General features: G+C 39.5%; 1 protein-coding gene across 1 annotated transcript in view; it reads right to left on the bottom strand.

Moving 5' to 3' along the window:
• Positions 1-1,550: 1,550 nt before the first annotated feature.
• shoc2 (SHOC2 leucine rich repeat scaffold protein) overlaps positions 1,551-12,281 on the bottom strand; it is a 32,898-nt gene continuing 22,167 nt past the window's right edge. Inside the window, exons 8-10 of the mRNA XM_038979225.1 lie at positions 12,041-12,178; positions 8,624-8,741; positions 1,551-7,970 (exon numbers count right to left, since the gene is read on the bottom strand). Coding sequence (XP_038835153.1) covers positions 7,762-7,970; positions 8,624-8,741; positions 12,041-12,178 — 465 coding nt within the window. The 3' untranslated portion in view covers positions 1,551-7,761. The remainder of the gene's footprint in view (positions 7,971-8,623; positions 8,742-12,040; positions 12,179-12,281) is intronic.

Here is a 12,281-nt window from a genome sequence, read left to right on the forward strand (position 1 = left end):
CTGAGGCGCGCCATCACCACTGATGCTATGTGACATTCAGGATGGTAAAACCTACCGTTAAGTATCGAATGATACCACATAGTACTCTATGCTTTTACTGAAAACAATATGAACTATTATGCGTTTTAACTTTTTCTAATAAGACCATAGGTGCTTCCAACTTCTGTTCTCCCATAAAACATTTTTAAAAATGCGAAAGCGTCACATATTTGACATAATTTAAATAGGTTAAGACAGGACTATCCCAGGTAAATCTTTAGGCAAGGTATTTGGTTAATGCACTAAATTGTAATGTACTCCGATGCAACATCATCACGTGCAGTCCAAATTTAAACTGCCAGGTCAGATGACACATGAAGTATTGTGATACTTTACCAGTTGTTGAAAAACGTCCAAACTCCTCTGTCTCTCCATTTTCTCGTGGTGGCTTAAATGGGAAACGACAAGACAGAAGAGAAAAAAAACGTACCTCACTTGTAATATGTCTAATGTAATGTATTCTGAAACCCCAGTCAAAAACCTCAATCTGACTAGAATTCAAATACATTTAGAAGTTGAAGGGTGAAGGTAATTGATGTTGACTGGAGTCGAGATGTGGGGGACCATGTTTTCAATGATCCAGTAGGGGGCGCTCTTGTATTGGGACAGGCAGGGCCGTTTATACATCTCTCTGGGTACAGGTGCAATAGAATGGAACAACGTGTCGCGATTGAGAAGTACAAGTTCCAGTTTTATTACACAGACCATATCCATCTACTTATTCATAATTCATCAACCGTAATATTGAATCAAAGTCAGACGTAACCCATCCATATAAATAGAAAGTGTAATTATGTATATATCGTTTTTATTTAGACCGTTTGGAAACAGAGTTGGAGGCAGGGAAGCAGCAGTACAGAAGAATGAGTGGATATGAGATTGAACAGTGGGGAGTTGTACATGTGCCATGAATGTTACCACTCGACTACAGCTCTACACAAAGTTAGTCATTCAGATATTCTACGTGCCTGTTATTGCTCTTCGATTGCGGTTTAGACCTTTCATTGGTCAGTCTGACGTAACCTTACTATAGGTGTGTATCCCAAATGGCACGCTTTTCCCAATATAGTGCACTACTTTTGACCGTAATCCTAGGGACCCTGGTCAAAAGTAGTGCAGTGCACTGTATTGGGTGCCATTTGGGATAAACAGTCATGTGCCATAAGTGAAGTAAAGAGGAAGATATTTAACTAATGTAAGACTGTATTGAAACAGCAAGACACTACCAGTATTTACAACTTTACCCATCTATGAATTTGTTATCGCTTTATCCAATTGGACAATATAGGGGCAGTTTCCCACACACTAATTAAGCCTAATTGAGTTTGTTTTTAGTCCACGACCAGGCTTAATCTTTGGCCGGGAAACTGCGTCACAGTCCCTGATATAGTGGTCAGTTATATTTTCTCATTTGAAAGAACAACACATCCATACAACATCATTTATAAATTCAAGACAGGGTAACCGTTTTCTTTATATTGAAGAAGTAACAAACTGCACATTACAATTAATTGGATTAAAAGTACATTTATCCGTTTTTTTCAGAGCTTAAATTCCACAATTTGACAAATAGTGGGAAAACCTCCAAAATAAAAAATGAAAACCAAAGCATTGTGCAGGCATGACAAGAGTATTATACAAACATCAGAACATTCTGAAATGATAAAGTTTGTACACTCGAATGACAACAAATGACACGTTTTTCTAGGTACAAAAGAGACATTTGAGAGAGAACAGCCCAGTCCTGAACATATTAAAAAAGGCACAATACTGTCTCTTTTTGAAATGTGGGAAACATTTCAACTGCTTTTTTTTGGGGGGGGTTAACTGACGAACAGGATAAGAGTCAATTCCATTTTAAATTCAGTCAAGAAGTACAACAAAATCAAATTCCAATTTCCCTCAATGCTCCTCTATGTAATTTCAGCAAACATCAGGAATTAACCAAATTGAAATGGATCCCTGCTGACTAACATACAATATACTGTTCAAATGTCTCCAGCTGATACTGCTGTCTATAATAGACAGAGAGATATTGAATGCACTTCACTACCAAAGATATATACTGAACTAATTTTTACCTTTAGCAAAAGGGCCAGACAATGTAGCTAGGGCCGGATAATGTAGATATCTAGAATCTACGTAGCCCAAAAACATTCTGGGCCTAGACGGTATAGCAACAATCCAAAGCCTATATGAGTTTAGTTTTTCATTTAGCTTCAGGCAACAAGTTTGGGCACCCTACATATCAAGTGTTCCAGAGTAGGTGTGCTGCTGATCTAGGATCAATTTTGCCCTTTAGATCATACTGAATAAGATTACATGGACAGGTGGGACCCTGGGCCAGTGTTCAAAAAGCATCTCACAGTAGGAGTGCTGATCTAGGATCAGGTCTCCACCTGTCCATATCATCTTATTCAATATGATCTAAAAGACGAAACGGATCCTACATCAGCACTCTTACTTTGAGACAGACACTTGGGCTGCGTTTAGACAGGAAGCCCAATTCTGATCTTTTTTCACTAATTGGTCTTTTGACCAATCAGATTAGCTCTGAAAAAGAGCTGATGTGAAAAACTCTTGTGTGATTGGTCAAAAGACCAATTAGTGGGAAAAAAGATCAGAATTGGGCTGCCTGTGTAAACAGTCTAAGTGCCATTCTCTTCTGTATGATTGGGATTTTGAAATTGTGCCCTTGCTGTGCTTGTGCAAATCATTGCTAAAAGGTCATATACTGTGCAGGACTCTTGGCTTAAATGCTGCTTCATGTGTTTTGAAAAGAAATACAAATTCAGTTACAGAGAAGAAGGGAAAAAAAGAACAAAGACAAAAATAGGAATTACTTGAGGACATAGGCAGCTCTGTTCTGCTCTCTCAATGTGACCGGCAAACAACCAACCATGTTCATTTTGCAGTACTTTTTGGTGAAACCATTAAAAAAAAAAATTACAAGTCACTTTTTTTTCCAATTTGTAAATGTTTATAGGTATATTAATTAAAACGATTTATGTATGTACATGCAGAACGTCACCAAACATTGCAGTTTTTCACCCATTTTGCAAACTTAGGAGTCTGAATAATTTTCATTACAATGGGTCAGCTTTGATTAATAATTGTGTCATTTACAACCAAGCAAACAAATCCTTTTTCTAATTTCATTTGCCAAGTAATTTTTAGTAAAGGCATGTCTCTCGGTACTAAACAGTTGGATGTTAAGGTAAAATAAATGTGTCATGTCACCATTTTTCCAATTCTCTTACATACTCCTCAACTTGGACCATGGTGGCCACCGTAGTCAGTTAGTCACATCTGCATATACTGTACCCATATTGGTAGACAGAAAATAGAACCTTTAAAAAATAACTTGGTGTACTAGTTCTGGAACATAGTTGCTCAATCTCATTTCTGACCATTAAACAGTCAACTCACTTGTTATGTATAGGCCTAGGGCCAGGAGTTATTCCTAACCCTGCTGTGACCTGAGAAGGGGGGGGGGGGTTCCTGGGCCATATAGTTATTATTGGCTATAACGCTCAGCCTTAGTTTTTTCTGGTCAGGTGACTGGTCACAAAGGTTGGGAAAACATTTTCCCCTATTTATATCAAACATATTTTCTGTCATACATGATTAAAAATAGTCAAGTGACTGAAGGTCTGACTGGGTGAAAGTTGAGGGAGAGGGGATGCTTGGTGCACGACTTAAGGCAGTCAAATGAATGTTGGTTTTTGCTCCAACCTCAGTTGTAACTAAACTGATTCAGTTTATCAACCAGCTAATTATTAGAATCAGGTGCGTTAGTTTAGGTTGGAGCAAAAACCTACAGGACAGTAGCACTGCAGGAACAGGGTTGGCGACCACTGGTATAGGGATTGTTTGGGGTGGCCTGTAGCTAGCATGGAATCTGAACTGAATTGTGTTGTTTCACTATTGCTCACTAGTGTTCCAGAATAATGAAACTGAACACAGAATTCAGTTTGGAGAGTGCTTATGTGAACTGTCAATCAATCATCAGGTCAGGTTAAAATATGCATGCACAGAGCTAGAAAGGAAGAAAGAACAGAAAATGAAAGTGACCTACTACAGCCACAGACACAAAGAAGGATTAATGACAAAAATGTTTTTAACAGTTAAGGCTGCTTGATAAAGAATAGGTAGGTAAAGCATTGCTGGCTGTACAATGTTTCAAATACTGTGAAATGTACGAAAAAATCTACAGGAAACATTTTTGCAAATACCAAATAGTAGCAACATTATCGGGTCTTCTATATACAACGAATCGCCACCCCAACGTAGTTCTGACCCAGACAAAAAAACATTTTTCAACATGCTTGGTTTCCTACACAACATAGCCAGGCAAGAAAAAGGATTGAGACACAAAATACATTTTGCTACAATAAAAAAAAGGAACAAAATGGCCATGATTACACTTTCTATGACTCAAAAATAGACGATTGAATAATAAACACCACCTAGTCGCCTCCAAATCATTAGGATGCATCAGAACAATACCTCTTCGTCATCAACCTCAGATACAAGAATCCAAAATATGACAACCCCCAAACCTAGACTAAGTAACACATTTCTTTTCCAAAAAGCATGTTAACTTACATTCCTTGTTTTGATAAATGCTTTTCTGAATAATGACGATTATGTCTCAGGTTCTCTACATATACGTCAGTCATCCACCCCACCTTGCAAATGGCTCATAGATACAAATATGAACAAAAACAGACTCAACATTATACGGGATAACAGCTTTTCTCTCGCTGCATACCCTAATGCACATCTCACTTAAGTACTTACACTGAAGGCATTTTCACATAATAACATTTTGTTTATAGCTAAAATGTAAATACACAACCAATCCCCCAAAACAATTTACATATTTTTTTATTTTTCATTTCTTCCGAAGCTTTTTTTAAATATAAAACCAGGAATGCAATGCCTCTGGTGGTATTCTTTGAGCGTGAACGAGAAGAAAGCCCTTTTTACATTTTGTCTTTTCAAAAAAAGTATTGTGTTGTAACTGCGTCGTTATAGGCTCAAATATGCACCTTGGTTTTTCCTCGTTGTACGTCGGTCCAAACAATTTGATCTGTTTGAAAACCAACAGACCTCATGTGACCCCAAACTCAGAGGTCAAGGGCAGAGGTCAATCTTCCCAGCCAGGCTACTGTACGAGTCTTGTGTATCGATGTTGATTTTGTTTAGGATAGAGCTCACTTTTCCCGCCCCATCAATCGTTTACAGCATATTTTTCAAGCAGCAACAGGTTCTGCTGGTAGGATTAGAAGCAGCAATACATTTTGTCTGGGTGTGTGCTCTGCCCAGGCCTCGTTTTTTCTTAGCAGTCCACAACCCACATCGAAACTGTAATCGTAAGCTGCTGCCAAAAAACTAGACCCACACTTGATTGAAAATAAATACTAAAAGATGATTGAGTACAAAGCTTGGACGCAACACGTTCATTTCCAAAACCAAAAAAGCTTTTGGTTTGATCTACCTTAGTTGGGATTTTAATGTACAGTCACGTGATATAATACTAACCCAATACAGTGTCAAAAAAATTATAGTAACAGAAAATGATTTACATTTTACAATGTGGATCTCAATGAATTGCAATAATTTGACATAAAACATTTTGCTTGTAGTACATATGAGCAAGATATGGGGTACTTTAATACATCTTTAAACATATCAATAAGACCCTTATTGGACATACAGTTCAAGCTAATATTTTCCATCAAGATTGATAGGACGAAAGCCAAAACGTCTGAATTCGACGCTCCACATACTTACTAGTTTAGATTTATTTTGAGCTTGTCATCTCATCCTTAATATTCATTTGACACCATTATAAAATGTACATGATAAACTGTTCAAAGAGATAAAATACTTCACTGTGAAACAAAAATGCCCCAGTTAAACGTAACCATGGAGATAAGGATATTGTCATTGTTAAAAGAGGATGATGCCAATGTCATTTAGAAAGTGCATAAGAACAGCATCATTGCTGGGACAGTGTGGGACAAAAAAAAGGAAGCCAAGTAAAACTTTCAGATCTCGTGAAGAGGCGTATTAAAAAAGCAGTCAAAGAAACTGGATGTAAAATGACAATTATGGGTTTTGATTCATGTTTTTGGCATACCTTAACGACGGTAACCATGGCAACGTCAGTCATTAGTTATATTGACACCTTTCCTTCAACGTTCCTGATATGTTGTTGTTGGTCAATCGTTTCCACGTTGTATGACAGCCCCAACACTGAAGACATAGCAAAAAAGTAAACATTACAATGACTCAAATTGCACTCAAGGCAACAATCAGTATTTATAGAATATATAAAAATCACTACAGATCACTTATCTAATCACCTCTTTTTACAGTTTAACTTTTTTTCTCAAAGCAAAAACAAATCTAATATCTTAAAACATGAGGGCAACATTACTGCCTATTTTGGAAAGGTTTGAGTCAAACTTGCTAAGTCCATTTTTTTAAAGCATTAAAGATTTCACATAAATGTTATATATTACTAGCTTACTGTTTAAGGATTACTGCTTATTTTTTTTAAAATTTAAAACCTCCAAAAGCGATTGATTAAAATGTATACTTTTATCTCTTTATTTTTTGAATCATTGTCATCCAACAATGATAGAACTAATATAAAAGAAATGTAAAACGTTTTTTTTTTAACAAACCATAATTCTAGAAAGAAAATTTGCTTAACTAAATGATACCTTTGTATAATGGACAATTGTGTTTAGAGCATCAGAAAAACCAATGGACCTTCCTGGACATATAGGCACTGTTTTTTTACGGATTAATGTGAAATTAAAAACATCAACATTAGACCTTTGTTCTTTAACCTCAAACCTCACGATAACAAATCTTTAGTCGAGTGGTAAAAAAAAAATATATACACATCAAAAAGAAAAAGACATGACAAAATGAACATTGATAATGGCAGCAGCAGTAAAAATTTAAGTTTCAAATATTATTTTTGCATACAATAGTTGTATCCTAAGCTCTCCTAATATACATACCTAATTACTGTAAATATGTTGGCATTGGGAATCTGGTTTCTATGTTAAAAGAATCATAGCCAATTTAGCTCATTGTTACTCAATATACATGATCCGTTTTGGCAAAACGTGGTAGAGATATTAAAGGGCAATTCCACCACTTTTTAATCTCCTATTCATTACCTCCAGCACTATACCAGTGTCTTCATATGTATGAAAACAGATTATGTATCGTATGGTGCTGGAGTTAATGAATATAATGTAAAAAAAATAAATAAGTTGTGTAATGACCCTTTAAGTTTTGTCTTACATGATTCGGGAATAAAATATTAGAGAAGTTGGCCTTCTAAATGGCTATGATTCCTCAACAGAAACGCTGGAGCACAGTCTCAATATAAATGTACTTGTTTCGTTTTTTTCCGCATATAGATAGATAATGTATGAACTGAAAATGTTTTCCTCCCCTTTTTGTACATTTAGTTTTTTGTTGTTGTTGTTTTTTTACAGTGTATGACACACGTAGTTGGATAGGTAAGGGATTGGGTGGGGTGTCTGAATGGGTGGGCGTCAGCCTTCAGAATATGGGCGTGGTCTATCCAATTATGGGCGTGGTCCGTTGTCAGATCACAGGCCTTGCGTGGGCCTGGTATATCAGCCATCAAATCAGCTCCCAGACCACAATCTTGGCCTCCGGGCCCTATCAGACCATGGCACGGTAGGGCCCCTGCATCTTGAGGAACTGGATAATGAAGGAGGGGCCCCCGGCGACGATCTGTGGGGGCAGATGGCTGAGAGGACAGTTCTCGATGCTCATGATGGACAGCTTGCTGCACAGGGCCAGCTCAAACGGGAGGCTGTGCAGGTTGGGGTTGTCATTGAGGTACAGCTCCTCCAAGTTCTCCAGTGTACCTAGGATGGAAAGAAAGGAGGGAGGGAGGGAGGAAAGGATGGAGAGAGGGATATAGGGAGATAGGAGGGGTGGAGGATACAGGAGGGGTGGAGGATACAGGAGTGTTATATTCTACCTGGAGGCACAGACAGACAGATCATCAGCTGGTACATACAGTAATTATTGATGGGCTGTAGATTGCTGGGACTAAAATATGCTAATTAAATTGTTTAGCTGAAGTTATGTTTTATATGTAATATATAAATATAAGCCATCTAGCAGACGCTTTTATCCAAAGCGACTTAGTCATGCGTGCATACATTTTAAGTATTGGTGGTTCCAAGAATCTAACCCACTACCCTGGCTTTACAAGCGCCATGGTCTACCAACTGACCTACAAAGGACCACATGTAGTTCTCTCTATTCTGTCAAGTGTAAGTATCCAAATGAAAGCTTGTGACCTCCTCCAATAAGCTCCTTGTTTCTCAATGACATTTGGAGTTCAGGTGAGGATGGAAAGAATCAAGGAAGTACTTTTGAGATTCACTCCTAGTCTGAGTTGTATGTAGCCTGGGTACCAGTCTTTCTGTATATTTGGCAAATGACAGAGTACAAGGAGTGGTCTCAGCAGAAACAGACCAGTACCCAGTGGTATGAGGTAAAATGTATTTACCGATCTCCTCTGGCAGGTGCTGCAGCAGGTTCTCTCCCAGACCCAGGTGGGTCAGGTTGGTGAGGTGACCGATCCCACGGGGCAACGTGGTCAGCTGATTATTGGTCAACACTAGTTTCTGATAGGATACAAGCAAAAATGGAATGTCAATATCACATGATGAAAACAGCTTAGCTGTCGAAACGTTGGTGAATAAATTATTCTGAGCTCCATCGTTCAAACCCTGGAGATATAAAATGGTTTATTTAAAAAGGTCCAATGCAGCAGATCAATAAATTGTTTGATTGTTTTCAATTGAAAATAAATGAAAAAACAGATTATTATCCAAGAGCAATTTCTCCAGCAAGAATTTTGCTAGGAGTGTCTGGGAGTGGTGAGGGGACAAGTGAAAACTAGCTCTTATTGGTTTGGGACTCTTTCTTATTGGTCTATTAACTCATTTACCACTTGGTGATGTCAGGCCAAAATTCCAATCCACCAAAACAGGCTTACATTTTAGAGACAGTCTTTTCAAACAGCTCTTACACTAAAAGAGCATTATCATAATTTTTACAATTTCACAGCATTATTCCAACATTACAGTGTGGAAATAGAAAAGTATGTGGACACCTGCACGTCAAACATCTCATTCCAAAATCATGGGCCTTAATATGGAGTTGGTATCCCCTTTGCTGCTATAACAGTCTCCACTCTTCTGGAAAGGCTTTCCACTAGATGTTGGAACATTGCTGTGGGGACTTGCTTCCATTCAGCCACAAGAGCATTAGTGAGGTCAGGCACTGATGTTGACCGATTAAGCCTGGCTCGCAGTCGGCGTCCCAATTCGTCCCAAAGGTGTTCGATGGGGACTGCCAGATGGTGAAGCATAAGTCATCGCTCCAGAGAATGCATTTCCACTGCTCCAGAGTCCAATGGCGGCGAGCTTTACACCACTCCAGCCGACGCTTGGCATTGTGCTTGGCATTGTGCATGGTGATTTTAGGCTTGTGTGCGTGCGGCTGCTTGGCCATGGAAAGCCATTTCATGAAACTCCTGACCGACAGGTCTTGTGCTGACGCTGCTTCCAGAGGCAGTTTGGAAGTCAGTAGTGAGTGTTGCAACCGAGGACAGATTATTTTTACGCTCTACACGCTTCAGTACTTGGCGGTCCCGTTCTGTGAGCTTGTGTGATCTACCACTTCACGACTGAGCCGTTGTTGCTCCTAGACATTTCCGCTTCACAATAACACTTACAGTTGACCGTAGCAGCTCTAGAAGGGCAGACATTTTACGAAATGACTTGTTGGAAAGGTGGCATCCTATAACGGTGCCACGTTGAAAGTCACAGAGCTCTACACTAAGGCCATTCTACTGCCAATGTTGTCCTATGGAGATTGCATGGCTGTGTGCTCAATTTTATACACCAGTCATCAACAGGTGTGGCTGAAATAGCCAAATCCACTAATTTGAAGGGGTCCATGTACTTCTGTATATACAGTGCATTCAGAAAGTATTTAGCCCTCTTGACTTTTTTCATTTTGTTACATTACAGCCTTATTCTAAAACTGATTCAATTGTTTTTCCCCCCCTCAATCTACACACGATACCCAATAATGACAAAGCAAAAACAGGTTTTTAGAAATTATCACATTTACATAAGTATTCAGACCCTTTACTCAGTGCTTTGTTGAAGCACCTTTGGCAGTAATTACAGCTTTGAGTCTTCTTGGGTATGACGCTACAAGCTTGGGAGTATCTCACATTCTTCTCTGCAGATCCTCTCAAGCTCTGTCAGGTTGGATGGGGAGCGTTGCTGCACAGCTATTTTCAGGTCTCTCCAGATGTTTGATTGGGTTCAAGTCCAGGCTCTGGCTGGGCCACTCAAGAACATTCAGAGACTTGTCCCGATGCCACTCCTGTGTCGTCTTGGCTGTGTGCTTAGGGTCGTTGTCCTTTTGGAAGGTGAACCATCGCCCCAGTCGTAGGTCCTGAGCGCTCTGGATCAGGTTTTCATCAAGGATCTCTCTGTACTTTGCTCAGTTCATCTTTACCTCGATCCTGACTAGTCTTCCAGCCCCTGCAGATGAAAAACATCCCCACAGCAGGCTGCTGCCACCACCATGCTTCACCATAGGGATGGTGCCAGGTTTCTTCCTGACGTGACGCTTGGCATTCAGTCCAAAGAGTTCAATCTTGGTTTCATCAGACCAGAGAATCTTGTTTCTCATTGTCTGAGAGTCTTTAGGTGCCTTTTGGCAAACACCAAGTGGGCTATCATGTGCCTTTTACTGAGGAGTGGCTTCCGTCTGGCCACTCTACCATAAAGGTGTGATTGGTGGAGTGCTGCAGAGATTGTTGTCCTTCTGGGATTTCTCCCATCTCCACAGAGGAACTCTAGAGCTCTGTCAGAGTGACCAGCGGGTTCTTGGTCACCTCCCTGACCAAGTCCTTTCTTCCCGATTGCTTAGTTTGGCCGGGCGGCCTGCTCTAGGAAGAGTCTTGGTGGTTCCAAACTTCTTCCATTTTAAGAATGATGGAGGCCACTGTGTTCTTTGGGTCCTTCAAATGCTGTAGAATTGTTTTGGTACCCTTCCCCAGATCTGTGCCTCGACACAATCCTGTCTCTGAGCTCTTCGGACAATTCATTCGACCCCATGGCTTGGTTTTTGCTCTGACATGCACTGTCAACTGTGGGGCCTTGTATGTTCCTTTCCAAATCATGTCCAATCAATTGAATTTACCAGAGTTGAACAATCAAGTTGTAGTTTACTTTTTACCTTTATTTAACTAGGCAAGTCAGTTAAGAACAAATTCTTGTTTACAGTAACGGCTTACCACGGCCACACCCTAACAACACTGGGCCAATTGTGCGCCACCCTATGGGACTCCCAATCACGGCCGGTTGTGATACAGCCTGGAATCGAACAGGGTCTGTAGTGACGCCTCTAGCACTGAGATGGTGCCTGAGACCACTGCACCACTCAGGAGTAGTAACATCAAGGACGATCAATGGAAACCGGATGCACAAGAGCTCAATATTGAGTCTCATAGCAAAGGGTCTGAATACTTACGTAAAAAAAACATTTTCGCTTTGTCATTGTGGGGTATTGTGTCTAGATTGATGATGGGAAAAAACTATTTAATCAATTTTAGAATAAGGCTGTAACGTAACAAAATGTGGAAAAAGTCAAAGGGTCTGAATATTTTCCGAAGGCACTATAAACTGTATATATAAATCTTTGTATTTTATTTTTATGCATTGGGCCTTTAAAAGTAGAAGAAAGAATACTTGTATCAATGAAATTACTCATCACAGCACTACAGTATTACTACATCTGTTAGTGGTCTTTGAATGGTTTATAACTCAACACATTTTAGTTAAAGGTAGGCCTAAATGCTTACGTGACAGTGTAGGGAAACAGCGTAATAGTATCAAACCTGTAAATCTTTCAGGTAAGCGATTTCATTCGGGAGCGATTCCAACTTGTTCTCCTCCAAGTCGAGCTCCCGTAGTTTCCTCAGGTTGCCAATACCATGTGGCAACTTCTTGAGAAGATTGTTGGACAATATCAAGACCTGTGAACAAAACAGACGTTTCAGAACACTGAAGCGAACTGTCACAACCTGTAGCTTGTGTTACAGACCTAAAAATAACTAAATAGTTGATCACCTACTGTAT

Source organism: Salvelinus namaycush, chromosome 39, assembly GCF_016432855.1.
Source record: "Salvelinus namaycush isolate Seneca chromosome 39, SaNama_1.0, whole genome shotgun sequence".
Classification (NCBI taxonomy): Eukaryota; Metazoa; Chordata; class Actinopteri; order Salmoniformes; family Salmonidae; genus Salvelinus; species Salvelinus namaycush.